Source organism: Astatotilapia calliptera, chromosome 10 (assembly GCF_900246225.1).
Source record: "Astatotilapia calliptera chromosome 10, fAstCal1.2, whole genome shotgun sequence".
NCBI lineage: Eukaryota > Metazoa > Chordata > Actinopteri > Cichliformes > Cichlidae > Astatotilapia > Astatotilapia calliptera.
The window spans coordinates 14,133,009-14,159,476 of record NC_039311.1 but is presented as its reverse complement, the minus strand read 5'-3'; the positions used below and the strand labels follow the sequence as shown (position 1 = coordinate 14,159,476).

General features: G+C 40.2%; 1 protein-coding gene across 11 annotated transcripts in view; it reads left to right on the top strand.

Moving 5' to 3' along the window:
* Positions 1 to 26,468, top strand: part of LOC113030006 (ryanodine receptor 1-like) — a 56,391-nt gene continuing 29,923 nt past the window's right edge. For 7 of the 11 annotated variants that reach the window (XM_026181006.1, XM_026181005.1, XM_026181001.1 and 4 more), the window contains exons 1-73: positions 1 to 187; positions 4,426 to 4,545; positions 4,636 to 4,734; positions 4,869 to 4,889; positions 5,050 to 5,124; positions 5,216 to 5,294; positions 5,382 to 5,494; positions 5,577 to 5,676; positions 5,750 to 5,846; positions 7,059 to 7,133; positions 7,236 to 7,392; positions 7,497 to 7,661; positions 7,745 to 7,866; positions 7,985 to 8,171; positions 8,292 to 8,427; positions 8,553 to 8,648; positions 8,864 to 8,982; positions 9,112 to 9,245; positions 9,342 to 9,583; positions 10,261 to 10,453; positions 10,571 to 10,787; positions 10,860 to 10,964; positions 11,063 to 11,166; positions 11,250 to 11,333; positions 11,438 to 11,597; positions 12,033 to 12,180; positions 12,307 to 12,512; positions 12,592 to 12,766; positions 12,850 to 13,058; positions 13,149 to 13,507; positions 13,609 to 13,738; positions 13,933 to 14,093; positions 14,208 to 14,370; positions 14,567 to 14,653; positions 14,767 to 14,993; positions 15,078 to 15,516; positions 15,643 to 16,212; positions 16,305 to 16,505; positions 16,746 to 16,857; positions 16,941 to 17,084; positions 17,354 to 17,627; positions 17,734 to 17,848; positions 17,970 to 18,102; positions 18,201 to 18,295; positions 18,369 to 18,504; positions 18,620 to 18,806; positions 18,891 to 19,002; positions 19,083 to 19,203; positions 19,397 to 19,566; positions 19,665 to 19,885; positions 19,968 to 20,058; positions 20,149 to 20,289; positions 20,426 to 20,589; positions 20,679 to 20,757; positions 20,926 to 21,015; positions 21,100 to 21,240; positions 21,338 to 21,415; positions 21,489 to 21,564; positions 21,652 to 21,775; positions 22,312 to 22,427; positions 22,519 to 22,586; positions 22,678 to 22,799; positions 22,943 to 22,992; positions 23,180 to 23,240; positions 23,331 to 23,457; positions 23,542 to 23,653; positions 23,953 to 24,034; positions 24,120 to 24,250; positions 24,343 to 24,663; positions 24,752 to 24,992; positions 25,117 to 25,204; positions 25,293 to 25,385; positions 25,828 to 25,842. In XM_026181006.1, coding sequence (XP_026036791.1) covers positions 140 to 187; positions 4,426 to 4,545; positions 4,636 to 4,734; positions 4,869 to 4,889; positions 5,050 to 5,124; positions 5,216 to 5,294; positions 5,382 to 5,494; positions 5,577 to 5,676; positions 5,750 to 5,846; positions 7,059 to 7,133; positions 7,236 to 7,392; positions 7,497 to 7,661; positions 7,745 to 7,866; positions 7,985 to 8,171; positions 8,292 to 8,427; positions 8,553 to 8,648; positions 8,864 to 8,982; positions 9,112 to 9,245; positions 9,342 to 9,583; positions 10,261 to 10,453; positions 10,571 to 10,787; positions 10,860 to 10,964; positions 11,063 to 11,166; positions 11,250 to 11,333; positions 11,438 to 11,597; positions 12,033 to 12,180; positions 12,307 to 12,512; positions 12,592 to 12,766; positions 12,850 to 13,058; positions 13,149 to 13,507; positions 13,609 to 13,738; positions 13,933 to 14,093; positions 14,208 to 14,370; positions 14,567 to 14,653; positions 14,767 to 14,993; positions 15,078 to 15,516; positions 15,643 to 16,212; positions 16,305 to 16,505; positions 16,746 to 16,857; positions 16,941 to 17,084; positions 17,354 to 17,627; positions 17,734 to 17,848; positions 17,970 to 18,102; positions 18,201 to 18,295; positions 18,369 to 18,504; positions 18,620 to 18,806; positions 18,891 to 19,002; positions 19,083 to 19,203; positions 19,397 to 19,566; positions 19,665 to 19,885; positions 19,968 to 20,058; positions 20,149 to 20,289; positions 20,426 to 20,589; positions 20,679 to 20,757; positions 20,926 to 21,015; positions 21,100 to 21,240; positions 21,338 to 21,415; positions 21,489 to 21,564; positions 21,652 to 21,775; positions 22,312 to 22,427; positions 22,519 to 22,586; positions 22,678 to 22,799; positions 22,943 to 22,992; positions 23,180 to 23,240; positions 23,331 to 23,457; positions 23,542 to 23,653; positions 23,953 to 24,034; positions 24,120 to 24,250; positions 24,343 to 24,663; positions 24,752 to 24,992; positions 25,117 to 25,204; positions 25,293 to 25,385; positions 25,828 to 25,842 — 10,554 coding nt within the window. In that variant the 5' untranslated portion in view covers positions 1 to 139. The remainder of the gene's footprint in view (positions 188 to 4,425; positions 4,546 to 4,635; positions 4,735 to 4,868; positions 4,890 to 5,049; positions 5,125 to 5,215; positions 5,295 to 5,381; positions 5,495 to 5,576; positions 5,677 to 5,749; positions 5,847 to 7,058; positions 7,134 to 7,235; positions 7,393 to 7,496; positions 7,662 to 7,744; positions 7,867 to 7,984; positions 8,172 to 8,291; positions 8,428 to 8,552; positions 8,649 to 8,863; positions 8,983 to 9,111; positions 9,246 to 9,341; positions 9,584 to 10,260; positions 10,454 to 10,570; positions 10,788 to 10,859; positions 10,965 to 11,062; positions 11,167 to 11,249; positions 11,334 to 11,437; positions 11,598 to 12,032; positions 12,181 to 12,306; positions 12,513 to 12,591; positions 12,767 to 12,849; positions 13,059 to 13,148; positions 13,508 to 13,608; positions 13,739 to 13,932; positions 14,094 to 14,207; positions 14,371 to 14,566; positions 14,654 to 14,766; positions 14,994 to 15,077; positions 15,517 to 15,642; positions 16,213 to 16,304; positions 16,506 to 16,745; positions 16,858 to 16,940; positions 17,085 to 17,353; positions 17,628 to 17,733; positions 17,849 to 17,969; positions 18,103 to 18,200; positions 18,296 to 18,368; positions 18,505 to 18,619; positions 18,807 to 18,890; positions 19,003 to 19,082; positions 19,204 to 19,396; positions 19,567 to 19,664; positions 19,886 to 19,967; positions 20,059 to 20,148; positions 20,290 to 20,425; positions 20,590 to 20,678; positions 20,758 to 20,925; positions 21,016 to 21,099; positions 21,241 to 21,337; positions 21,416 to 21,488; positions 21,565 to 21,651; positions 21,776 to 22,311; positions 22,428 to 22,518; positions 22,587 to 22,677; positions 22,800 to 22,942; positions 22,993 to 23,179; positions 23,241 to 23,330; positions 23,458 to 23,541; positions 23,654 to 23,952; positions 24,035 to 24,119; positions 24,251 to 24,342; positions 24,664 to 24,751; positions 24,993 to 25,116; positions 25,205 to 25,292; positions 25,386 to 25,827; positions 25,843 to 26,468) is intronic. The other 4 variants (XM_026181008.1, XM_026181007.1, XM_026181004.1 and 1 more) reach the window with 1 other exon arrangement.

Here is a 26,468-nt window from a genome sequence, read left to right as displayed (position 1 = left end):
GGCAGGAGACACACTCTGTCCTTCAGAAGTCTTCACCAACATTGTCCTGCCATATGTGGCAGGCACAACAAGTGGCAGAGCTGTGAAACCAACACTTTCTCATTTCTCTCAAAGGTTTTGCCTTTAATTCCTTGGGAGGATGGCAGAAGGTGCAGATGGAGAGGAAGAGATTCAGTTTCTGCGTACAGTGAGTGATGCTCCTTATCTGTTCTCGATTAGTTGTCAACTGTTGGTAAACTTATTCATCAACAATGAATGGTAGTGGCTATGCTTGTCCATGATGTGGTTGCTTTATAACAGATAGTTAGACAAGCGTTCAGTGTGTTCGGTAGCTTTCTTTACATAGCACAGATAGACAGGCACAGGTGGCTGGTTTTGTTAGCATTGTTTCCTATTTATATCCCATCGGCTACTTGATATACAACTGTTTTGTCACAGAGAAGAAAATGTCTGGTGCCAGTTGACAGTTAACACGTAGACATATCGGTCTCATCGTCCCATTCCCACTGGCTTTATGGCAATGTTTATGTTTTGTTATTTAATTGGCTATAGAGCCACAAGAACTGATTCATGACTCCCGTGTGATACAGAGGCACGAAACATCAATTGTTACTTCTTCCCGTTGCACTTTCATTTTATTTTTGCCCAGTATCCTTCAAGATTAAATACTTCTTTAGTCCTGTGACGCCTACAGAATAAATAAATAAAACTCAATGCTCTTCTGCCAGTTGAAAGATTGCAGTTTTCCAAGCATGAATTGCTTAATTATTGATGATCATTATCACATTATGAAGTGTATCTCTTTTTTACTGCTGTGTGGATATAACTGAATCCCACTCAGACATTGAATTTTGTTTTGTTTTTATTACATTACAAGGTTTTTAGTATATTTTACTTAAAATTTCTTACATAATTGACTGTACTATAGTTATATCAAGTATTTAGTTTAAACAAGTTTATCTCTGCTACAGTACTCTCTGCTGGGCTATCAGATTTCCTTCTTAGATCTCTGGGCCAAAGCTGACTGCAGAAGGGCATTGTGGCCTTGCAATCAGACAACTCAATGTAACACTCTTTATTTGGATGGTCCGTATATGTTGCACTTGTTTAACATAGTGGTTGAACATGTGCAGTGTAGTAACTCTAGCCTTCAAAATAGCACAAACCAGATGCTGATTATCCATTATCCTGTGTTATGAGAATTTCTCATCTTTGCAGTTTTTTTGTTCCTTCTTGATTAAATGTGTGTGTTCTGCAGTCTGCTACTTTGTGTTTAAACAGGTGCCCTTAACAGATAATTGGAACAATGTGAACTCTTTGAAATTTAAATGCGTTTTCTTGTAAATATTTTACCTTGCAGCTGCTATACATAATTCTAAGAAGCACACATTTTCACTTGACATTGTCTCTCGCCTTGAAACAGAGCACTAAGTAAAATATGTCAACAATGTGACACTGTCAGTCTGCTGCTTTTCGTCTTGAACTCAGCTGAGGTCTAAATTTACTGCGTGAGGATTAACAGTTTCAAAGCTTGGCCCATTTCAGCACCTGCTTACTTCAGTCCATTTGAGAACTGCATTACTGCAGTAGTGCTAGCTCTTTAGTGGAGTGTTTTACCACTACGTTTTCAAAGAGAAGTAGAGAAGCTAAACCGACAACTGCCAAGGTTCACTGAGATATAGCTGTCACTGTCACTGTAGCTGAACTTTGGTTGTTAAAATGAAGGCTGTGACACATCAGACAGAAGTGCTTCCTAGACCGAATAGTTTCAGATTAAACCAAAAGTGAAGTAAAACCATCCACAACTTCACCCACACAGCCAGGCAGAAACTCATCCTTCTAAAAGGAATAATAAGCATAATAATTCTTTATGTGTCTGGAGAGGATTCTTTGACTGTTGAGTATTTTAGAAACTGCTGACCTAAGGGGATTTTCCCACCATCTGTAGGGTTTACAGAGTGGTCCAAAAAAGAAAGAATATCCTGTGAGCAGTAGTTCTGCCAGCAAAACTGTCTTGCTGAGGAGACTGCTTTGAGCTGATAGGAGAGTAACAGTAACTCAAATAACCATTCATTACAAAAGAAGATGCTCTTCTGCATGTAGTATACTGAACCTAAAAGAAGATCGGCTATAGTGGAAGAAGACCACACTGTGACTCTTAGCAGGGCAACGTGCCATATCACGAAGCTCATATAAAAAAAAGCTCATATCATCTTAGTCTGGTTTCCTGTGTGACAGTGAGTTACTTGTACTCAAATTGTCTCCACAGTGACCAGATCATCAATCCAGATTCACATCATAGAAGTGCAGCCAACAAATCCACGGCAACTGTGTGATGCTATCCTGTCAATATCGACCAAAATCTTTGAGGAATGTTTCCAACACCTTCCTTGAATCCATTACATGAAGAATTAGGGCAGTCCTGAAGGCAAAAGGGGGAGCAAACTGATAACTGAAGTAGGGTGTACCTAATAAAATGACTAGTGAGTGTAGGTATATTACTACATTGAGGGGAAATGCATAGTAGCTGCCCTGATCAAAACTGCTGTTGTGACCCTGCAGGGTTCCCGTAGGACTGTCAGTTTATGAAGGCTCTATAATATTTTGGTGAACGGTCTTTAAGGTCGTCTGCAAGATGTACAGTATTTTTTGCTTTAAAGTTGTAAATGACAGACTTGACTTGACTATGCCAAAGGTTAAAGATATGAAAAGACTGTGATCAGATCATAAAATTAATTGACAATAATAAGACTGTATTTTTATGTTAATATGATATTACGTTATAATTATCTTAAAGTCATGCTAAAACTGAGTAATATAAAAAAGAAAACGTAGAATTACAGTGTTAGAGCTGCATTTTTTCTGACAATCAATAAACTCCTTTTAGTGTTCTTTGTTGTAAGCATGTGCTATGATTAAGGGGGAGAAAGAAATTTAGCAATTTTTAAGTACAGCGGTGTGTGAAATTTTGAGTTGTGTTGCCTCAAAGTAAGGTTTTATATATTTCTCTCCTTTGAAAACATGAGTAATTGCGTTACTGAACAAGTGCAATGTGGGGAGATTTTCTTCCTGGCTGTCAAATCCTAAATATCTTTTGCTTTCCAGAAAGGGATGTGTGAACAGCAGGTGCAGCCGCCTGAAATAGATAACTGTGCTGGGGTCTCAGAGCCAAAGGAAGGGGCTTAGGCATCTGTGGCCAGTGACATGCACTGAAAAGTAACACAACACAGAGGCTCAAACTTGGGGAGTAGCTTGAAAAATCACATTTTATTGCAGGTTGATTCATTTGTCTCAACTTTATTATTCATGTTGTTAAGCAAGTTGTTTGTTAAATTAAACAGTACATACCTGTGCTACAGTGTTGTTCAGCCTGTTTGTGCTGTTGACCATTAAATTAAAAGGACACGATGCTTTTATAAGGTGTAACAGCCATATAAATGCTTAAAGTTACCCATTTTAAGTATTTTTGTACCAATAACACCTCATAAAAACATGTACTTAATACACTTAATACTTTATACTTAATATATGAAGTATAAATCAGCTTTTGTAGTTAAAAATGCTTTAATAAGAAATTCTAGCCATGTAAAGGCGAAAAAAAACCAGGCCATTTTAGCCTGTTGCCAGGTGGTTACTAGGCAGCCTGATGGTGTTAATAGTATATTTTATCGTGTGTAACTGAGGTTTATGGAAAGAAATTAGCTGCAATTGTTGTATAAAAAAGATACTACATTTGTTCTATACGGTGTTAAAAGTGATTAAAAGCAGGTTATTTTAGCCTGCTGCTAGGCAATATGATGATGTCATAAAAACCGATATAAATAAGAACTCATGATGCACCTATGTGCCAAGTGTGGTTGCCCAACTCCTGATGGTGTAGGAGGAGTTGGGAGTGAAAGCAAAGAAAAGCATACATATAGATATAAATTTTTATATAGTGTTAAAAATCATGCATTTACATTACGTTGCTTCTTAATATGTTTGACACCTCTTGTTTTGGTTGTTACGTCACTGTTTATAAATATAGTACAGTCAATATGGACCGATCGGGGTGACTAATTAAAAGTTAAATATGCTTACCCATGAAAAGTAAGATGCACCATGAAATCTAAGATTTGCTTAAATGCATGTGAGGTTATAGATGTCTGTTACATCAATACCAGAACACTAAACTAGCTGTTACTAGCATAACTGAAAATTAGGTAATCTCAAAAGACAGAATGTGGTGTATGCTCATTTGTAATATTTTTCTACATAAACAAAAACGTTTCAGAATAAATGGTTAATCTGAAACACTTTGCTTTTGTAATTGTCCGTTTGAAATCCAAACGATTCTTTGATTCAAAGGCTATTTTGACAGACCCCTCTGTGCATGTTTTCCTGTCAAAATGCCTACTCTGCTTCAAGCTTATTTTATCCTTGTAGGATGACCATGTAGTGCTGCAGTGCACTGCATCTATTCTTAAGGAACAGATCAAGCTGTGCCTGTCATGTGAAGGTTTTGGAAATCGTCTGTGCTTTCTCGAGACCACATCGAATGCTCAGGTATTTAAAGGACACAATGCAATGATATAACTTCTTTGAGAGCTTGCATTGCTGCTGTTCACCAAGCTGACTGGTTGTTGTGTCTTTCAGAATGTCCCTCCAGACCTCGCCATCTGCTGCTTCATTTTGGAGCAATCCCTGTCTGTGCGAGCATTACAGGAGATGTTGTCCAACTCCTCTGTGGATGAGGTAAGATTTAGAGGTTACAAGGTTACACGTGATATAGTACATACAAGTTCTTTGATTTAATCATTTGCTGCAATCAACTTATATTCACGTTGTTTCTTTTCTAACTTTATACATCTCCCACCTGCCAACCATAGGCAGTCGATTTGGACAAATGGGTAGGTTTGCTCAGGTTTCCTTTTGTCCAGTACTTAAATCTGAGTTTTCAGTGTGTCATAATTTATTGAAGTTGTTTCTGATAACCTGCTCACAATATTACAATCAACTTATCTCATTAATACATTAACCACTAAATCTTCTTCTACCTTCTCCACTCAGTCGTCACAAGGTGGGGGTCATCGAACCCTCCTGTATGGACATGCCATCCTGCTGAAACACACCCACTCCAGCATGGTGAGTACATTTGCAGTTACCGTGGTTGCTTTTCCATCATATCGTCTTCTTAAAGCTGATTGGAAGCGTTATCTCTGTCTTTCCACTGCAGTACTTGAGCTGTTTGACTACGTCGCGCTCACTGACAGACAAACTGGCTTTTGATGTGGGCTTGCAGGAAGACTCCACAGGTGACTACGAACATTTTTGCTCAACATGTCCATCAGACTCCGATCTAGGTTTTTTTTTTTTTTTTTAAATCTTTATATCCACTACAGGAGAGGCCTGCTGGTGGACCATCCATCCAGCCTCTAAGCAAAGGTCTGAAGGAGAGAAGGTCAGAGTCGGAGATGACCTCATTCTTGTCAGTGTTTCTTCAGAGCGATACCTGGTAACCACGACTGCGTTTACTTGCATCAAAAGTCAGAGCTTACAGTCTGTATTACTAATATTACCATCTGCACTCTTTGCAGCACCTGTCCTATGCCAGTGGTGATTTAATGGTAGATGCTTCCTTCATGCAAACTCTGTGGACCATGACCCCTGTAATGTCTGGATGTGAACTAGCTGAAGGTATGTAATTTTCTTTCTGCTAAAAACAAAACAAAACAATAAACCTAATCCTAACCTAGCTCTTTGTCTCTAGGTTTTCTGACTGGAGGGTATGTGCTCCGGCTGTTCCACGGTCACATGGACGAGTGTTTGGCAATCCCAGCAGCTGATCAAGGGGATGACCGGCACAGGTGACCAGTGTCTTTCATGGCAGTACATGCAATCCGATATTGACTACATAAATACTAAACTCGTAGGTTTTAATTGTTTTAGCTTTACAAGTCTGTATTTCTGTCACAGACTTTTTAAAATGTTTTTAGGGCTTGCTGTTTTTTAGTAGCGTGTGGTGTTATAAGACTGTATTGAAAGCACCAACGTGGGTCTTTCTTATGGCTAATGTTAGCTAGCATTGTCTCAAAACTTTTGCGAGATCTCGCAAAAGTTTCATACATCTCCGAAAACATCGGAGCACTTTTGCAAATATGTGATGTCTTGTAAACCGAGCAGATATCTGACGTTTACACAACTACATTCACGCCTCAAAATATCTTAAAAGTGTATTTTGTGACCCAAAAAGAGTAATATTACAACTAAGTAGCTGCCGCCATTGTTGGAATTCAACTTTTGCGAGATCCTGAGTTAGTTTTTGCGAGATCCCGAGTTTGTTTTACGAAATCTCGCAAAAGTTTCGCCCCCTGCGGGGCTCCGTACATATGTGAAGTTTTGCTTGTCATCCATTGCTTCGTCTTTGACAGATGGTCAATCCAGGTTCTGGTTGCCTAGGTAATCCTCTAAACTATTTACTACCCAGCCAAATGCCAATCAATGGTATCATGTGTTCTTATTGGTAGCCTCTTAAATTCCTGGTCTCAAAGTTGACCAAAAATGTAAATACAGACTGCCTATCTCCCGTCGCTGACTTTCAGTGGTCTTTGGTTGCACTGTCACTGCTAGTTGCTTCCTGCGTGGATGCCCCTTTACAGTCTATCGTGTGCTGGAAAAAGCTTTTGTTGTTAGGGAGCTGCTTTTAGGGTACTGGGGCAAGGTATTGATGAGTAGGAATAAATGTGGCATCCATTGTATAGGCAAATTTGAGCACCTTTAATATAAATCAGTCCACAGTCAGTCAGAGGAAACTTGGATTGTGGGAACTTCAGTCAGTTTTAACATTTCCCTTTAAGTGTAGTTTTTATGTGTTGGCAATAGTAAAGCATTTACATGAAAAATATTACACTTTAAAATTGCACTATGAAGTCAAGACCGCATTGGAAGCTCTTAAACTGTCATACTGTGCACATGAACTAAAATGATTGCTGCATATAAGAAAAATCCTAATATTTTGGAATTTTCAAGCTTGAAATTTTCTGATGCACATTGCACATCATTGACTGCCATGTTTCCAGAGTTGCTCACTATGAAGGAGGGCCAGTATGCAGTCATGCTCGATCCTTATGGAGACTTGAGCCACTACGTATTGCGTACGTATGATGATTCCCTCGCAGGAATTACTTCATGTTGATGGAATGACTAGAGCGACTTCATGTTGTGGCTGAGGCTCATTTGTGTGTGCCCGTTGGTAGTTGGAGTGGAGGCCACATTAAGTGGGGCCAGTCTTTCCGGATACGTCACATAACAACAGGCCGATACCTTTGTCTGGATGAGGAGAAAGGACTTCTCTTGGTGGACCCAGAGAAAGCAAATTCCAAGATGTCAGCCTTCTGCTTCAGGATTTCAAAGGTTATTGTACAAAGTGAAATCTATAAAAGGCAGTGTCTGTCTCTTAGCACAAGTGTAGATATTCATAACAGTTTTGAAGGGAACACTTTTTATTTAAATTACAGGAAAAAATTGAAGTGACCCAGAAACGAGATGTGGAGGGCATGGGCATACCTGAGATCAAGTATGGAGAGTCCATGTGCTTTGTACAGCATGTTTCATCTGGCCTGTGGCTTACATATGCTGCTGTTGATGCCAAATCTGCACGTCTAGGTCCTCTGAAGAGAAAGGTAAAGCAGAAAGCATTTACTCTTCTATTTATGAGTGTTGAGTATATACTTATGTTTGAAGAACACCCATGTTTGATTCGTAGGCCATACTCCACAAAGAAGGTCACATGGATGATGCCCTCACGGTTGCTCGATCTCAGACTGAAGAGTCTCAAGCTGCCAGGATGATTTACAGCACAACAGGCCTCTTCAACCAGTTCATCAAGTAGCATTTTACATGTTATTTCAATCTTTTATATTAGTCATTTTCTTGTTTTTTTTTAAATATATGTCATATTTGTTGTGGTATTCTCATGTCTTCTGTATTCTCTTTATGTTCCCAGAGGACTTGATGCTCTAAGTGGAAAAAATAAATCTGCCAATGCCCCGTCTCTGCCTATGGACACAGTGGTGCTCTCGTTGCAGGATCTCATTTTCTACTTCCGACCCCCTGAAGAGGAACTGGAGCACGAGGACAAGCAGTTCAAGCTCCGCTCCTTAAAAAACAGACAGAATCTTTTTCAGGAAGAGGTTAGTTTGGATAATGAGAACTCACTTTTCATGAGAACAGCTGAATTCTGGATTAACATTTTATTTGATAGATTAAATTTTTGGTCAGTGCTTTTATTTCAGTTTTTATTGCTGTAACAGGGAATGATTACGCTTGTTCTGGACTGCGTTGATCGCCTCAATGTGTACAACACAGCAGCCCATTTCTCAGAGTATGCTGGGGAAGAAGCTGCTGAGTCATGGAAAGAGATTGTGAACTTACTGTATGAATTGCTAGGTATGTGCAGATGATGGTTTATTTCACTCGTTCACTGTTTTAGACTAATAATCATTAGTGTTACCACATTTGGACACTTTTCTTGTTTGTGAGTCTGTTGCATTTCTAATCTTTTCTTTGATCAGCTTCTTTGATCAGAGGTAACCGTGCCAACTGCGCCCTCTTCTGCGACAACCTTGACTGGCTGGTCAGTAAACTGGATCGTTTGGAAGCATCTTCAGGTATCTAGGACATGAATCTGTTTATTAGCTGATGGAAACTGGTTTTGTTTTATAACGACAGAGGGTTGATAAAACTGAACTTATTGTGCTGTATTCATTTGCATTTTTTTTTTCTGAGAACATATGCATTTACTATGTTGGTCTTCTGCAATTTAATATAAAGCCCAAAACTTTACAGTGTATTCATATATTGTCATATTTTTTTACGAGAATAGGAATCCTGGAGGTTTTATATTGCGTCCTGATTGAGAGTCCAGAGGTTTTGAATATTATTCAAGAGAATCACATCAAATCAATCATCTCTCTGCTGGATAAGCATGGACGCAATCACAAGGTCAGAAACGCTGCAACGATGTTTTCTGAGCATACTGCAAAAACCTGGAGCATGTGAACTTATTGCTCTCAACATACTTACTGTATAAAATGCAGTGAGTCTTAGATTCTATAAACCTTTTCCTGACAGGTCTTGGATGTGCTTTGTTCCCTCTGTGTGTGTAATGGGGTCGCTGTAAGGTCAAATCAGAATCTCATCACAGAGAATCTGTTACCAGGACGTGACCTTCTACTTCAAACTAACATCATCAACTATGTAACCAGGTGGGTCAGATTATAGTGAATGTTTCATCTTTGTTGATTTCACCAAAGTATCTAAACAACTCCTCTGACTCCTCCTTTATTGTAATCTTACCTCAGCATGAGACCCAATGTTTTCCTTGGAACTTGCGAAGGATCCACTCAGTATAAGAAGTGGTATTTTGAGGTGATGGTGGACCACGTAGAGCCGTTTCTTACAGCTCAGCCATATCATCTCCGTGTAGGTTGGGCTCTGACAGAGGGTTACAGTCCTTATCCTGGCGGAGGAGAAGGCTGGGGGGGTAACGGGGTTGGAGATGATCTCTACTCTTATGGTTTTGACGGGCTTCACCTCTGGTCAGGTAAAATCTACTATGGTTTATGGTAAATGTACACAGGATTGTTCATTTCCCTTCCAGCCTTTGTTCATGTTGTATTTTGACTTCCAGTTGCCCGATCCTTGTTTACTTAACCCTCTCGAGGCAGGCGTTGCCGATTTGCAACAGATAAAAACTAACAACCTGATTACCCCACATACATATTTTATGAGTTTGTTTTACTCAGAAGTACCGCTGCAGGACTTGGTTGTGCATTAGCAACAAAAAGTTTAATTTGAGCCTGAGAGGGTTAAAATTGATGTTTCAAAAACCTTGCCTTATTTCTAATCTTTTTCATAAACGTTTTGGTAGATTGTTCTTGGATATTAACAGAAAGTTTCCAAATAATCTTCCATTTTGGTTTTCTCTTAAAATCCAAGAGGAGTCTCCACAAGGCTTTCATTTGTGCAGTCATGTGCAGCTCCTTATAGGAGTGGAAGAACACCATTCAGTTGTCTCTCTGGTGGCACTCCTATCAAGAGTCTAATGAAGGGAAGCAGCTTAATCCCTTATGTGAAAAACATCCCCATACACACACTTTCAGAAGTTTTTTGCATCTTCAGCACCAACTCTAGTGCAGACTTTTGCTTATTCGTCTTCTGTATGAATTTCGGAAATAGTAAACTGTAAAATATAATTTTACTCACTTTATGTGTCTGCAGGACGTGTTCCACGTCATGTCGCCACAACAAATCAGCACCTCCTGGCAGCAGAGGATGTGGTCAGCTGCTGTTTGGATCTGAGCGTGCCCAGCATTTCCTTTCGTATAAATGGCCATCCTGTTCAGGGAATGTTTGAGAACTTCAACCTAGATGGACTGTTCTTTCCAGTTGTGAGCTTCTCTGCAGGCATAAGGTAGGATATTGTGCATTTATCGAGTAGATATTGTGATTTTATTTATTAATAATTGCATTATAGGTATTTAAATAATTGTTTTGTAAACCAACTAATGTCATTTTTTTTCCCCAAAAGACTGCGATTTCTTCTTGGAGGTCGTCATGGGCATTTCAAGTTTCTCCCACCTCCAGGCTACGCTCCATGCTATGAAGCAGTGCTACCCAGGGACCGTTTGCGGATCGAGCCCATCAAAGAGTATAAGCAGGATTTTGATGGCGTCCGGAATCTGCTGGGTCCAACTCAGTCCCTTTCACATACAGCCTTCACACCTTGCCCAGTAGACACTATACAGGTAAAATCCAGTTTTTACTGCTTTCATTTTCTTTTCTTCATGCTGTGCTGATTTATTTGAGTATCATTTCAGATTGTGCTTCCACCTCATTTGGAGCGCATTCGAGAGAAGCTCGCAGAAAATAGCCACGAGTTATGGGCTGTTACCCGCATTGAACAAGGGTGGACATATGGACCAGTGAGTGATTCGGTCCTGGTTATGGTTCCCAAAGAACATATTGTTGTATACATCAGCTGTTTTGTTTTAAAAATCTTTGCACTTTTTGTTGTTAAAAGTTTCGTGACGATAACAAGAAGCTGCACCCCTGCCTGGTAGATTTCCAGAGTCTGCCTGAACCCGAGAAGAACTATAATTTAGCAATGTCTGGAGAGACACTGAAGTACGGTGAATTCTTCACTTAATTAACAGCACTGGGCTTTCATCTGTTTGTGTTTCTAATATTTTGTGTGATTCATTTCACAGGACTCTGTTGGCACTAGGCTGTCATGTAGGAATGGGAGATGAGAAAGCAGAAGAGAATCTCAAAAGGACCAAACTCCCTAAAACGTGAGCTACAAAAACATTAATAACCTTAACTTGTGAAGTTATTTTTATAACAATCTGTAAAGGCTCTCCAGGACCCATTTTGATCACATAGCATTGTTAATTAGGTACATGCAGAGTAACGGATACAAGCCGGCCCCTTTGGACCTTAACCATGTCAAGCTGACTCCAAATCAAAACACTCTAGTGGAGAGACTGGCAGAAAATGGACACAATGTTTGGGCAAGAGACCGAGTCCGCCAGGGATGGACATACAGTATTGTCCAGGTACCACCATTCTTTCTATGGAGTCACAAAAATGATAATCATCATTATCATCATACTAGTATGGTTGTAGCATATGTCTCCTGATGTGTGTGTGTTCGCAATCTCCTCCCAGACGAATAAATCAATCCTGATGCCAACATGTCTGTGGCATCTATTTTCAAATATTTTATAGAAATTCCAAAATCATTTAGATTTGTGCACTTGAGAGATAAGTTAAGTAAGTAAGCAACAATTCTCCTAACTGACTCCAAATAAAATGCCAGATGTGTCACAATATAATGTTCCATATCATCGTACTATAATAGTCATAGCATATGCATGCTAGAATGCCCCCCTTCTCCCACGTGTAACACAGGGATTTACTAGTAATAATAATAAAAATAATTGAAATGTGTGTAATTATATTTTAATGTTTGGTATTATTTTTTTGTAAAGGACATTATGAACAAGCGCAATCCTCGTCTGGTTCCTTATAACCTCCTGGATGAAAAGACAAAAAAGACCAACAGAGACACGGTTTGTGCTGCTGTTCGCACTCTGATTGGTTACGGTTACAACATAGAACCACCTGATCAGGAGAGCAGTAAGTTTCCACCATTTAAAAGCAGTAAATCATGTTTTTAACGTCATCTTGGAAGATCCTTTATTAAAGAAATGCACAAGGTTTTTAATTGTTGAAGTGTTCATTAGTGGGTTTGTGCTTTTATAGGTGGACATGGACCAGGCAGCTCCCGTGGAGATAAAATCAGAGTGTTCAGAGCAGAGAAATCTTACGCTGTTACACAGGGGAAGTGGTACTTTGAGTTTGAAGCTGTGACAGTTGGAGAGATGAGAGTGGGCTGGTCCAGGCCCAATGTTCGTGCAGACACTGAACTTGGTGCAGATGAGTTGGCGTATGTCTTCAATGGCTTTAAGGTGGGAGACCATAGTTTCTACACTATGATGGGTGCCTACATCTGTCTGGTATTAAACTACAAAGTTATAATGTTTTTAGGCCCAACGCTGGCACATAGGAAATGAGCCATTTGGCCGTCAGTGGCAATCTGGTGATGTGGTGGGTTGTATGATTGACCTCACTGAGATGAACATCATGTTCACACTCAATGGAGAAATGCTGATCAGTGATTCGGGCTCAGAGATGGCTTTTAAGGATATCGAGATAGGAGAAGGTAGGTACAATAAAAAGTGAGTACCTTTGCACGTGTATTCCATGTTTCATGTGTGTGTTCATGCATGTTTCCAACACCTCCAGGCTTCATACCTGTGTGCAGTCTGGGCCTGTCTCAGGTTAGCAGGATCAACCTGGGTCAGAATGTCAGCAGTCTTCGATACTTTACCATCTGTGGCCTACAGGAAGGGTTTGAACCATTTGCTATCAACATGAAAAGAGACATTACCATGTGGTTCAGCAAGAGCCTTCCCCAGTTTATTCCTGTCCCAGCTGATCATCCTCACATTGAGGTACTGTACATCACCTGTTACAATGGTTTATTTCCACGCTGAATACGTAAATTCAAGATCACGATCAAGACCTGTTTGTCTGTGCACTAGGTGTCACGTGTTGACGGGACAGTTGATACCCCCCCTTGTATTAAAGCGACCCACAAAACATTTGGATCTCAGAATGCCAACACAGATCTGCTCTTCTTCAGACTCAGCATGCCAGTTGAGTTTCATGAGACTTTTAAAATCCCAGCAGGGACCACTCTTCTTACTCGCACTTTGACCATCCCTGAGGATGAAGTGTTGGAGGTGGACCCAGGCTCTGATTTTGAAATACTCAAAAAGTCTGCTACTCGCAAGGAGCAGGAGGAAGAGAAGAAGGAAACCTCAGTTCCTAAAGAGATGCCTGCTATCAAAAATGGAGAAAACGAGAAAGATGCCTCCACTGAGAAAAGCAAAAAGAAAGGGTATGGAATCACATAGCACCACTTTAGAAGTGGATGTGTCAAATCTATCGATGGGATACGGTGTTTGTGAGCGGTAGCGTAATTACTGTTGTTCTTTGCAGTTTCCTTTTCAAGGCTAAAAAGGCAGCGTTAATAACTCCAACCCCTGTTGTACCCACCATGCCCCGCTTAGTGGAAGATGTAGTACCAGATGACAGGGATGACATGGACATCATCCTCAATACCACTACAGTATGTCTGAACTTATGTAGTTATTATATTCATAAACGTATAAAGTTCATGCCTAAACTTGCCATTTATGGTGCTACTGCCAGTTTGTAATCATTAACAAACTATATAAGAAAACTGCCTTTTTTAACAGTGATGATCAGTGATTTTCACATTAAATAATTTTTGTGTGCTTCTTTTTCTCCTTCGCTCAACAGTACTATTACTCAGTACGAGTGTTTGCTGGACAGGAGCTAAGTGGCGTGTGGGTTGGCTGGATAACACCTGACTATCACCAGTACGACCCTCATTTCGATATCAGCAAAGTCAGAAATGTAACTGTCACTGTAGGTGATGACAAAGGCAACATTCATGACAGGTATGTTACTTATGGAAAGACCCCCCCCCCCCCCCCCCCCAAAAAAGCCTGTGTTTCCAATTGAATATGATAAACATACACAACTGGTTTCTTGGTTCTTCTTTGTTTTTACAGTATCAAACGCAGCAATTGCTATATTGTATGGGGAGGGGAGTTCAGTAGCTCCCAGCAGACCCGAGTCAGTCAGGAGGATTTTGTGATTGGCTGTCTCATTGATTTGGACACTGGACTAATGACTTTCACTGGAAATGGAAAAGAGATCAACACATTTTATCAGGTTAGATCATTTTCAGTCTGATATTATGCCTTCCTCTTGCTTGTATACTGTATATTGTTGTTTATTCCTGCTGTCTTACTATTCATATTGGCATGGAGCACCCACAATTTCATTGTACATGGGCAATGACAGTAATGAGCTATTCTATTCTATTCCTGGTTAAATTCTGTATTCGTATTAAATTATCTTCCTTCAGGTGGAGCCAACCACAAAATTGTTTCCGGCTGTCTTTGTTCTGCCTTCCAGTCAGAATATGGTTCAGTTTGATTTAGGCAAGCTCAAGGTCAGTCGCAAAGAACTGCTGCATTTAATCAACCTTCAAAATAGGAAATACAGTTTCCAGTTATTGGCTGTGTTGTATAACAGCCTTTCTTAATGCCTCATTTGTCTTGCTAGAACATCATGCCGATCTCAGCCGCGATGTTTCGGAGTGAACGCAAAAATCCAGTCCCGCAGTGTCCTCCTAGACTGGATGTCCAGATGTTAACTCCAGTTATCTGGAGCCGAATGCCCAACAACTTCCTAGCTCCAGAGATGGGACGTGTTAGTGAGAGACTAGGCTGGATGGTGGAGTGTACGGAGCCACTCACTATGATGGCCCTTCACATCCCCGAGGAAAACAGGTCAGCATCTCTGCTGTATTCATCTCTTATTCTTAGAAGATGCTAAGATGTGTTTTTTTCAGCAAATCTCTTTACTTTAAATAGGTGTATTGACATCTTGGAGCTGTCTGAACGGATGGATTTGCTGAAGTTCCACTACCATACTCTGAAGCTATACAGCTCAGTTTGTGCACTGGGAAACAACCGTGTGGCACATGCTTTGTGCAGCCACGTGGATGAATCGCAGCTCTTTTACGCCATAGAGAACACCTACCTACCTGGACCAATGAGGAGTGGCTTTTATGACCTGCTCATCAGCATGCACCTGGAGTCAGCTAAAAGGAATCGTCTGGGGACCAACAAGGAATTCATAGTTCCAATGACAGAAGAAACACGTAGTATCACTCTGTACTCCGACAAGTCTCATGCTTTACCTGGCGTCGGCCTAACTACATGTCTGCGTCCAAAACTTCATTTCTCTTCTGTTGGGTTTGTGGGAACAGATCAAGATATTTACACACTTAGTCCAGTCATTCCTTTACTGGTAAGACTGAGGTGTCTTTGCACTTAATGGCAACTCTGAATTTACTAATAATCACATTTTTACATGCTTTGTACTGTATATTATATACATTATACCTTACATTTAATCAACATATTGTATTTTTAGGTGCTAAAGACCAAAGCTCTGAACATGCTGACTGAGGCAGTGCAGGATGGGGGTCAAGCCATGAGAGATCCTGTGGGAGGCAGTGTTGAGTTTCATTTCGTTCCAATCCTAAAGCTCATCAGTACCCTTCTCATAATGGGTGTGTTTGATGATGAAGATGTCACACACATCCTAAAGATGATTGAGCCCACAGTCTTTAGAGGCAAGCAAGCGGAGGAGCCTGGTGAGGGGGATGCCAAGGTGCAAGAAGAGAAGGACCTTCCCAAAGTAGCAGCGATTAAAGAAGGGGAGCAGGAAGCCCTGGGGGAAGAAGAAGAGGAATTTGAGGATGATGGGTTGGGTTATGAAGAAGAGGAGGAAGAACTGGAGGAAGAAGAAGCAATAGAGGAGGGTGAATCTATTGTGCAACATGAGGAAACAGTGGTTGAGACAGACCCGGTAAATGGTGAGAAAGGAGCTGAGGAAACAGAGAAAGAAGTGAAAGCTTTAGAGACGGGCGGGGAGGGAAAAGAAGAACATCTAGAGCAAGGACTTTTCCAGATGAAGCTACCAGAGTCTGTGAAACTACAGGTATGACAGTTTGTGTATTCAGAGGAACTCTCTTTCCGAATGCTTGATATCTAACTTTATTAATGCTGATTCACTTTGCTTTTGTCCTTTAGATGTGCACTCTGCTGCAGTATTTCTGTGACTGTGAGCTACGTCATAGAGTGGAGGCCATCATTGCATTTTCCGACCAGTTTGTCAACCAGATACAGTCCAACCAGAGGCAGCGCTATAATGAACTCATGCAGGCCTTCACCATGAGTGCTGCCGAGACTGCTCGCAAGACCCGTGAATTTCGTTCCCCACCACAGGAGCAAGTACGAAGAAAACAGAGTACATTTGTTAACTGTTAAACTGTATAAATAAATTCTAAAAATATTTTTTAAAAACTGGCTACATTTCTACACATTTTTCTTTGTCTGTGTTTTATTTCAACAGAAAAGTGGAAAAATAATTTTGCCTGATATAAAATGGACTTAGCTACTCATGTACTACCATGAAACATCCCTTAAAGTAAAAAAAATTATCATACTTGCCTGTTTCTAACCTCACTGTAGGTCAACATGCTCATGAACTTCAAGAACTCTGTTGAGGATGAAGAGTCCCCAATTCCTGATGAAGTCCGCGAATCTCTGGTCGCCTTTCACAATGCTTTGCTGACACACTGTGGTCAGTTTTCACTTCCTGCATCAAGTGTGCATTGAAAAATTGTCCCTACCGTTACATTGACTTACTTAAAACATTGATCTCAGGTGTTCACATTGAAGAGGAGGAACAAGAGGAAGAAGTGGATAATTCTGTCCGTGGACGGCTCCTTCGATTGCTGGAAAGGGTGAAAAAGTTTCGTGAGAAGAAGGAGGAGGTGGAGTCTGAGCCACAAGAAGACAAAAAACCAAGTAAGCCTTTTTTTGCTTTTAACAAGCAATTTAGTATTTATTACCAAGTTCAACATGTTTAAATGCAAAAACGATGATTATTGCACATAAGGATAACCAATTTGTGGATTTGTGGTCTGTCATTTGTCAGTAATGTATTTTATTAAAGCAGTTTTTCCCAGGAGTTTTATTGTATATATAGTATTGTCTTCCAAAATTAAATCTAACTAGGGCCACTTTAATACAAGACCATTCTTATTCTTACTTAACCTTCTGTCTTTTTGCACCAGGCACATTGCAGGAGTTGATTTCACATACTATGATCCACTGGGCGCAGGAGTCTTTTATCCAGAACCCTGAGCTCGTGCGTATGATGTTCAGCCTCCTTCACAGGCAGTATGATGGACTCGGTGAGCTCATGCGTGCCCTTCCTAAGGCCTACACCATCAATGCAGTTTCCATTCAGGACACCATGGACCTCTTGGAGTGCTTGGGCCAGATCCGCTCACTGCTTATTGTCCAGATGGGTCCAGAAGAGGAGAGACTTATAATTCAAAGCATTGGGTTTGATGACATTTAAATTTTCATTCTCATTTCTCAGTATCTTGCATTAAAATAAATGATTGATAAGTTCGTGTGATACAAGCTAAATTTAATTGGTCTTTCTTAGGAACATCATGAGTAACAAAGTTTTCTATCAGCACCCCAACTTGATGCGAGCTCTGGGCATGCATGAAACTGTCATGGAGGTCATGGTCAATGTACTCGGCGGTGGGGATTCAAAAGTATGTTTTTTAATTCATTCATCATCATTGTAAACATCTTCTTGTGGAAAGACAAATGTATAAAATAAATAAAATCTACTGCTTTATTTAAGTTACTTCTTCTGTTGCTTTATTCCTACAGGAGATCAGATTTCCTCGGGTGGTGACAAACTGCTGCCGTTTCCTCTGCTACTTCTGTCGCATCAGTCGTCAAAATCAGCGTTCCATGTTTGACCATCTCAGCTACCTTCTCCAGAACAGTGGCATTGGCCTTGGTGATTGTCTTTGTTGAAATCCAGTGTTAGTCTCGATGATTTCTTTCTCATACATGGACTGTGATAAACCTGGCCACTGCGTTTGTTGTATACTTTAGGAATGCGTGGCTCCACCCCCTTGGATGTGGCTGCAGCGTCTTGTATTGACAATAACGAGCTGGCATTGGCTCTTCAAGAGCAGGATCTTGAAATGGTAAAACAAAGTTTATCTGTTCAAAATTCTATAGCTTTTTAACCTGACTTGAATACACTCATAATCTTTCCAGGTAGTGAAGTATTTAGCCGGATGTGGACTTCAGAGCTGTCCAATGCTACTGGCTAAAGGATATCCTGACATCGGCTGGAATCCTTGTGGTGGAGAGAAATATCTTGACTTTCTTCGTTTTGCTGTTTTTGTCAATGGTCAGATTTTTTTTTTTCAACATTTCATTGTAACATTTCATTTTAATTTCCTCATTATTTCTAATTCTCGATCTTATCAATAACCTATAAGAACTATGGTCTCTATTTCTTGTAGGAGAAAGTGTAGAGGAGAATGCAAATGTAGTGGTGCGCCTCCTCATCCGTAGGCCTGAGTGCTTTGGTCCAGCCTTGAGAGGAGAGGGTGGTAATGGACTCCTGGCTGCAATTGAGGAGGCAATCAAAATATCAGAGGACCCTGCAAGGGATGGCCCTAGTGTTAAGAAAGATAGACGCTTTCCCATGTAAGAGCTTTTTGGCTTCATTGGAAGGACTTTATTATCTGCTCTAGTGTTGCAGAAAGATAGAGACATGTTTTTTACCGACAGGTTTGGAGGAGAGGAACAGCACGAGGAGAACAGGGTTCACCTGGGAAATGCCATTATGTCTTTTTACTCTGCTCTTATTGACCTGCTGGGAAGATGTGCTCCAGAGATGCATGTAAGCTGCCATGCTAAACTTATCCAAATGTTTTAGTTTTATAGAGAAAAAAAACGTTTATAGTGTGTTTGTCTCTACAGTTGATCCAGGCTGGTAAAGGTGAGGCTCTCAGGATCAGGGCCATTCTGAGGTCTCTGGTTCCTATAGAAGATCTGGTGGGAGTCATCAGTCTTCCTCTTCAGATTCCAGCTTTTGGAAAAGGTGAAAATTCATAATAAATTAGTTATGTATTCAGTCAGTCAACAAATTATCCAAATAATGGCTCCAGTAAAACCAATAATGGTTTACTGGTTGTCCTACATTGTACACAGCAGCGTGCTAATAGGTCCTTTCTCTCTTGGTTTTCAGTCATTTTAATTACTTTCCCCAAATGTTTTCTTCATGTTGTGCTTAGACAACAGCGTTATTGAACCAAAGATGTCTGCTAGCTTTGTGCCAGATCACAAGGCTCCCATGGTGCTGTTCTTGGACAGAGTTTATGGTATTGACAACCAAGATTTCCTTCTCCATGTGCTGGAGGTGGGCTTTTTGCCTGACATGAGAGCTGCTTCCTCCCTGGATACGGTAAGGCTCAAACAGTTCACACTGTTTTTGTTTGTTTCTCTGGGAACAATGGAAAGCTTATACAGACTAAGATAACTGCTAAGATTTCTTGTCAACAGGTTGCTTTTAGCACCACTGAGATGGCTTTGGCTTTGAACCGCTACCTCTGCTCAGCTGTGTTGCCACTCATCACCAAGTGTGCCCCGCTCTTTGCTGGCAGTGATCATCGAGCCATAATGATTGACTCCATGTTGCACACAATCTACAGGCTGTCTCGTGGACGAGCCTTCACAAAAGCCCAAAGAGATATTATTGAAGAGTGCCTCATGGCTCTGTGCAAGTGAGTTTAACATGATAGGATGCCTTACATGTCATTTAATACTGCCAGGTTTGGATTAGGTGTTAATGTATTTTTTCTTCAGGCATCTACGTCCATCTATGCTTCAGCATCTGCTAAGGCGGCTGGTATTTGATGTGCCCATTCTCAATGAGTATGCCAAAATGCCTCTAAAGGTATGAGGACCCTGTAAAATGTTTTCACTATTAACAGAATATTTTTCTTTTAGTTTAGCTGTTTCACTTTTGTTATGTTGCGTTCTGCAGCTTTTAACCAATCACTATGAGCGTTGTTGGAAATATTATTGCCTCCCTAATGGTTGGGCTAATTTTGGAGTTGCATCAGAAGAGGAGCTGCATCTTACACGCAAACTGTTTTGGGGGATCTTTGAATCACTAGCTCACAAGGTAACTCCTGCAAATTATTTTGCTTTTTCAGTTTATTAGTTGGCTTATTAAATGACAGCTGGGATGGGCTCCAGCTGCCCTAAATCCTGGATGGATGGATGGATGGATATTGTAATATTTTTTATTGTGATTCCAGAAATTTGATGCTGAAATTTTCAAAATTTCAATGCCATGCATCTGCGCCATTGCTGGAGCCATTCCTCCTGACTATGTAGATGCCAGCTACTCCTCCAAGACAGAGAAAAAGGCATCAGTAGATGCAGAGGGAAACTTTGATCCTAAACCTGTGGATACAACAAAGTGAGGAGCTTTTTACTTTGCTAGAAATTAATCATCTCTCTGTTTCGTAGTTAAAGCTAATTTTACTCTGATGCTTCTTCCAACCATAGCACTATCATCCCTGAGAGATTGGATCCCTTTATTAACAGATATGCTGAATACACTCATGACAAATGGGCCTTTGAAAAGGTAAAGTTTTGTTTATAAGTCTTTAGCTAAATCTGGACCAACACATTAGGTTAATTTGATGCAGCTATACATTCACCAGTATATATAACTCTAAAGAAATACAAAGGGATCCTAGTAAGCATGACTGACAGCTGTAATTCATGCTGTATATGGCCATGTATGTTTCAGATTCAGAATAACTGGTCATACGGTGAGGCACTGGATGAAAATGCAAAAACCCACCCCATGCTTAGACCGTACAAGACATTCTCAGAGAAGGTACGTTCACAGACATGCAGTGATCATCTTGAATCTTGATGTAGTGTGTGTATTTGTTTCTGCTCACACCGACTTTTCTCAAAGGACAAAGAGATCTACCGATGGCCAATTAAAGAGTCAATCAAAGCCATGATTGCATGGGAATGGAACATTGAGAAAGCTAGAGAGGAGGAAGAGTCAGAGAAGAAGAAGGCAACATCACGAAAAATCTCACAGACTGCACAGGTATACAGTTGTTTAGAGCCCTTGACTGACTGCATTAATACTTAATAATAATGTTGCTTGTTGTACAGTAGAGTGCATAACAATCTTTCTGTTCTAGGCAACTTATGATCCAAGCCATGGCTATAGTCCACAGCCCATTGATATCTCCCATATGGCTCTTTCGAGAGATCTGCAGGTATGGGGTTAAAATGTTGCATCCTTCTATTTTGCAAGCTTAGCATCTTACTAATATTTATATCTGCTTATAGTCAATGGCAGAACAACTGGCAGAAAATTACCATAACACCTGGGGAAGAAAGAAAAAGTTGGAGCTGCAAGCAAAAGGTGATTTTATTTCTTTTGAGCATGGAATATAGAGAAAGAAAGATTTGTCTTTTCCAAATAGTTCTGGATGTGCTTTTGTTTGTGCAGGAGGTGGAACACATCCTCTGCTCGTGCCCTACGATACCCTGACAGCTAAAGAAAAGGCACGAGACAGAGAGAAGGCATACGAGCTGCTGAAGTTCTTGCAGCTTAATGGATACGCTGTCACAAGGTAATAATAAAATAGTTGAGAATGGACAACATTGAACCTTGGTTCAAAATAAAGAAAATTTATTCAAGCTACTCAAAACTTTTTGAATCAGTAGTTCCTAAAAATGCATTGATTTGTATGGTATTACATGCAATAGCAAAGAGTTTGCTATTGCTGTTGCTAAAATTCAACTTTGTGGTTTTTCTGGTGTAGATTGATAAAAATAATCGATAGGACACGTGAACATCCTTTGGCATACCAGAAAAAGTTTAACCACTGACTTCGATCTTCTGTCTTTTCAACATAAAACAAACATTAATTACAGGCTTCATCTTGACTGAAATAAACTGATGCATAACAGCCTGACTGTATTATGATGTACGACCAAGAGCATGAGCATTATGAGCATTAATTCTTTCACTATAAGAAACCAGTATGGACATGGCATTATTGCGGCCTCCTTAAATAGTGTTTTATTATGGCACAAATTCTGAACAGGAAGTCTTTTATTGTTATCATATATCAATTTTTGAGATATAAACTCTCCCCGACTTTAGAGGCCTTAAAGACATGGAGTCGGACATATCATCCATTGAAAAGAGGTTTGCGTATGGTTTCCTTCAGAAACTGCTGAAATGGATGGAAATCGCACAGGAGTTCATCGCACATCTTGGTATTGTGGGGCAAAGATGAAAAATAGTGTGGTGTACATTCAATTTTTGCCACTGTGTCCGTGCTATTGTATATTGCAATCTGTTTTACAGAGGCTGTGGTTAGCAGCGGACGAGTGGAAAAGTCTCCCCATGAGCAGGAAATCAAATTCTTTGCCAAGGTGAGACTATTGTGTGAATGTAAAATGTAAAATACTTGTACTTGTTATTTCTGTACTAAATGTGGAAAACCCTCTGAATTCTCTCTCTCAGATCTTGATGCCTCTAATAAACCAGTATTTCAAAAATCACTGCCTCTACTTTCTGTCTACACCTGCAAAAGTCCTGGGTAGTGGCGGGCATTCTTCCAATAAGGAGAAGGAGATGATTGCAAGGTGATGTCTCTGTTTTATAGATATGACACAGAAATATATATATTTGTATATCTTTTTTTCAAATATTATGTTTCTCCTTTTATGGGCTTTTGATTTCTTCTTGAGTTTTCTTCTTCTTCCTTTTCCTTTCTTTCACTTTGTAGTATCTTCTGTAAAATGTCTGCTTTGGTGAGGCACAGAGTTTCTCTCTTTGGTAAGATGGCAAACTTGCAGCACCACTCTTTCTGAATCTTTTCTCTCTCTTCTCTTTTTATGTGTGTTTCTGTATTTTGTGAGCTGCAATGCACCATTCTGTCACCCGGGTTAGCCTAAATCCCATTGCTCCATGTTTTTATGGATATACAGTAGCTGATGACGTGGATTTATTTCTATATTTGCAGGAACGGATGCCCCAGCAATTGTTAACTGTCTTCACATTCTGGCTCGATCACTGGATGCAAGGTTTGTTTGTTTTTTCTTAATAACACTATAAAACTGTATTATAGTTATTTTTCATGTTTTTCCTTTTACCTTTTGTGTTTGCCTCATTAGGACGGTAATGAAGTCAGGACCTGAGATTGTTAAAGCAGGGCTACGATCGTTCTTTGAGAGTGCTGCTGATGATATTGAGAAGATGGTTGAAAATCTCAAATTGGGCAAAGTTTCGAAAGGCAATCAGGTACATGATGTTTAATATGGGCATTCACAAATTAGAACTCATATATCCAAGTCCATAATCGTGTGCTGCTTCTCTTTTTTCCAGCAAGTGAAAGGCGTCTCTCAGAACATCAACTACACCACCATTGCACTGCTCCCAGTACTTACCTCCCTGTTTGATCACATTGCTCAGCATCAATTTGGAGATGATGTCATCTGTGAGTGCTTATTCATGCTTTATATTCCGTCCATCTGTTCTTTTAACCACTTATCCAATTCCAGTGACCAATTCAAGTGATACTGAACAGGTTGCCAGTCTATCACAGGACTACTAAAGAAAGACAGACAACTACTCACCTACAGCCACTTTAAAGTCTTTATTGGATAGTGATAGGAAGTTAAGACCAAACTCACGCAGGCCAAGGGAGAACATTTAGTCTCGACATGTGTTTTGTATCCTCGTTGTTATTCATTAATAATTCTGACACTCTCTGTCTCTCTGTGTTTTTGCATACAGTGGATGATCTGCAGATGTCATGCTATCGGATCATGTGCAGCATCTACTCCCTGGGGACAGTGAAAAATCTACATGTTGAGAGGTGACTCCATATTTTTTAAGATGTAAAGTAATTTACTACTGATCATTTTGGAGCATTTGCTGCACTCGTCCTTTTACCTTTACAGGCAGAGGCCAGCTCTTGGAGAGTGTTTGGCACACCTTGCAGCAGCTATGCCGGTGGCCTACTTAGAACCCCATCTAAATGAATTCAATGCTTTCTCTGTGTACACCACAAAGACTCCCAGAGAGAGAGCCAGTGAGTGCAATACTGTTGTCACACTTTTTTTTTAAATTCTAGCAAAGTCTTGTTTTTGAATTATCTTTCAATATTTCTCTTCTGGATTAAAGTCTTGGGCCTTCCCAATGAGGTCCAAGAATTATGTCCAGACATCCCAGAGCTGGATACTCTGCTGAAGGAGATTGGGGACTTGGCAGAGTCGGGGGCTCGTTACACTGAGATGCCTCATGTGATTGAAATTACTTTACCCATGCTTTGTAACTACCTCATTCGCTGGTGGGAGAGAGGACCTGAAAATTTTCCTGAGATGGAGGGCCGACTGTGCACCGAGGTCACGTCAGAACAACTTAATCAGCTGCTAGGAAGCATCATGAAAATTGTAGTGAACAACCTGGGAATAGATGAAGCCTCCTGGATGAAGAGATTGGCTGGTGGGAGCTGTTTTAAACTCTGCTCACATGCCAGTGTTTTTTTGGTTTCCTTTGCAAGGCTGTTAAAACGAGTTCTTTTCTCCACTAGTGTTTTCACAGCCCATTGTTAGCAGAGCAAAGCCAGAAATGCTCAAGTCTCACTTCATCCCAACAATGGAGAAACTAAAGAAACGCACATCAAAGGTAGTGGCTGAGGAGGACCATTTAAGGATGGAGGGAAAATCAGAGGGAGATGAGGAAGATGGCACTATACGTGATGAGTTTGCTGTCCTCTGTAGAGACTTGTATGCCCTTTACCCTCTACTTATTCGCTATGTGGACAATAACAGGTAGAATAATGTTAGAGTCACCAAGCTATGAATCCTGCCTCATATTGACAAAATTGCAATATATAAATCTTTATAAACTTGTGATAAAGAGATTTTAGCCTTATAATAATTTACTCTGCTACAGAGCGAGGTGGCTGACATGTCCTGACCCAGATGCAGAAGAGCTCTTCCGAATGGTTGGAGAGGTCTTTATTTTCTGGTCCAAATCTCATGTGAGTATGTTCACTTGGCCTTTTTGTTTGCAAGTGTTTATAAAAACTTAATCCATCCAATAATTATGCTTCTGTTTCTCTCCTGCAGAACTTCAAGCGAGAGGAACAAAACTTTGTGGTGATGAATGAGATCAATAACATGTCATTCCTCACCGCTGACAGCAAGAGTAAAATGAGCAAGGTGAGTTAGTGAAAGGCAGCACATGCTAGTGTAGACCACATGTCAAATCAGGCAACTTTAGGACATATTGTTTAACAACTGTATGTCTTCCTTCCCTCGTGGCCATATTTTATGGTATAATTTGAAGATTTCATGACATTACCAACCAGTTTCAGCCACTTATAATTGGTCATTTAATTAGCATTTTGTTATTCTTAGCATAATGGTAATAGCTTTAGGGAAAAAAAATTATTTGAAAGCCGGGGAAGCAGTCTAATACAAAAACACACTTACGCACCATTTTTTGTTTTTTGGTCTTATTTAAACATAGTGAAAGCTGCTGTAACCTCTTTGAGATTTGATTTTTAATTCAGATCTTTGCGAAGGCTCGCAGTTGTGTTAATGATATTCTCTCTTTGGCTGTCCATTGTTTTCTTCTTTCGTGTTGCGGCTGGGTTTCCAGGGCGGGGACACAGAGGTTAGACTTTGTTCTTGCACGACCGCTGTGCTGACCGCATGGCACCTCACTTTGGGGGAGCTTTTCATCAACCTCCCCAGCACACTGGCACATCTGATCCACAAAAGTACACTCACTACATATCCACAAACACATGTGAACACACGTAACTTGTGTACACAGAAACACACAAAAAAAATCCTGCAGATTTTAATCAGCGAGATGTGGAATTAATTCACTGCCACTGACCTCTAAGGGCCTCTATGTGTAGTTGTTTCTCCAAAGTCTTGATTTGCAGCCTCTTAGCAATGAAGCAAAACTCTGGTGTGAATTTATTACTACACACATCTGGTCATTTATATTAATTAAAAGTCAAGGTCTTAGCCATATATTTCATTATCGATTGGTTTGGATACACTTACACTGGCATTAACTTTATTATATTGAGATTTAAGTCTACACTGACACAATGTCAGTACAATGTACAATATCTTACACAAAATCATTCATTTATATTGTATCTCTTCATAGACTTTAGTGCAGAATTGTTCATAAGGGAAGCTGGGAAAAGATACTCATATAGTTCTCATAAAGGATCACTGGACTAATGGGCAGGCCCCACCTGCGGGCTTTCCCCAGTCCTGCCA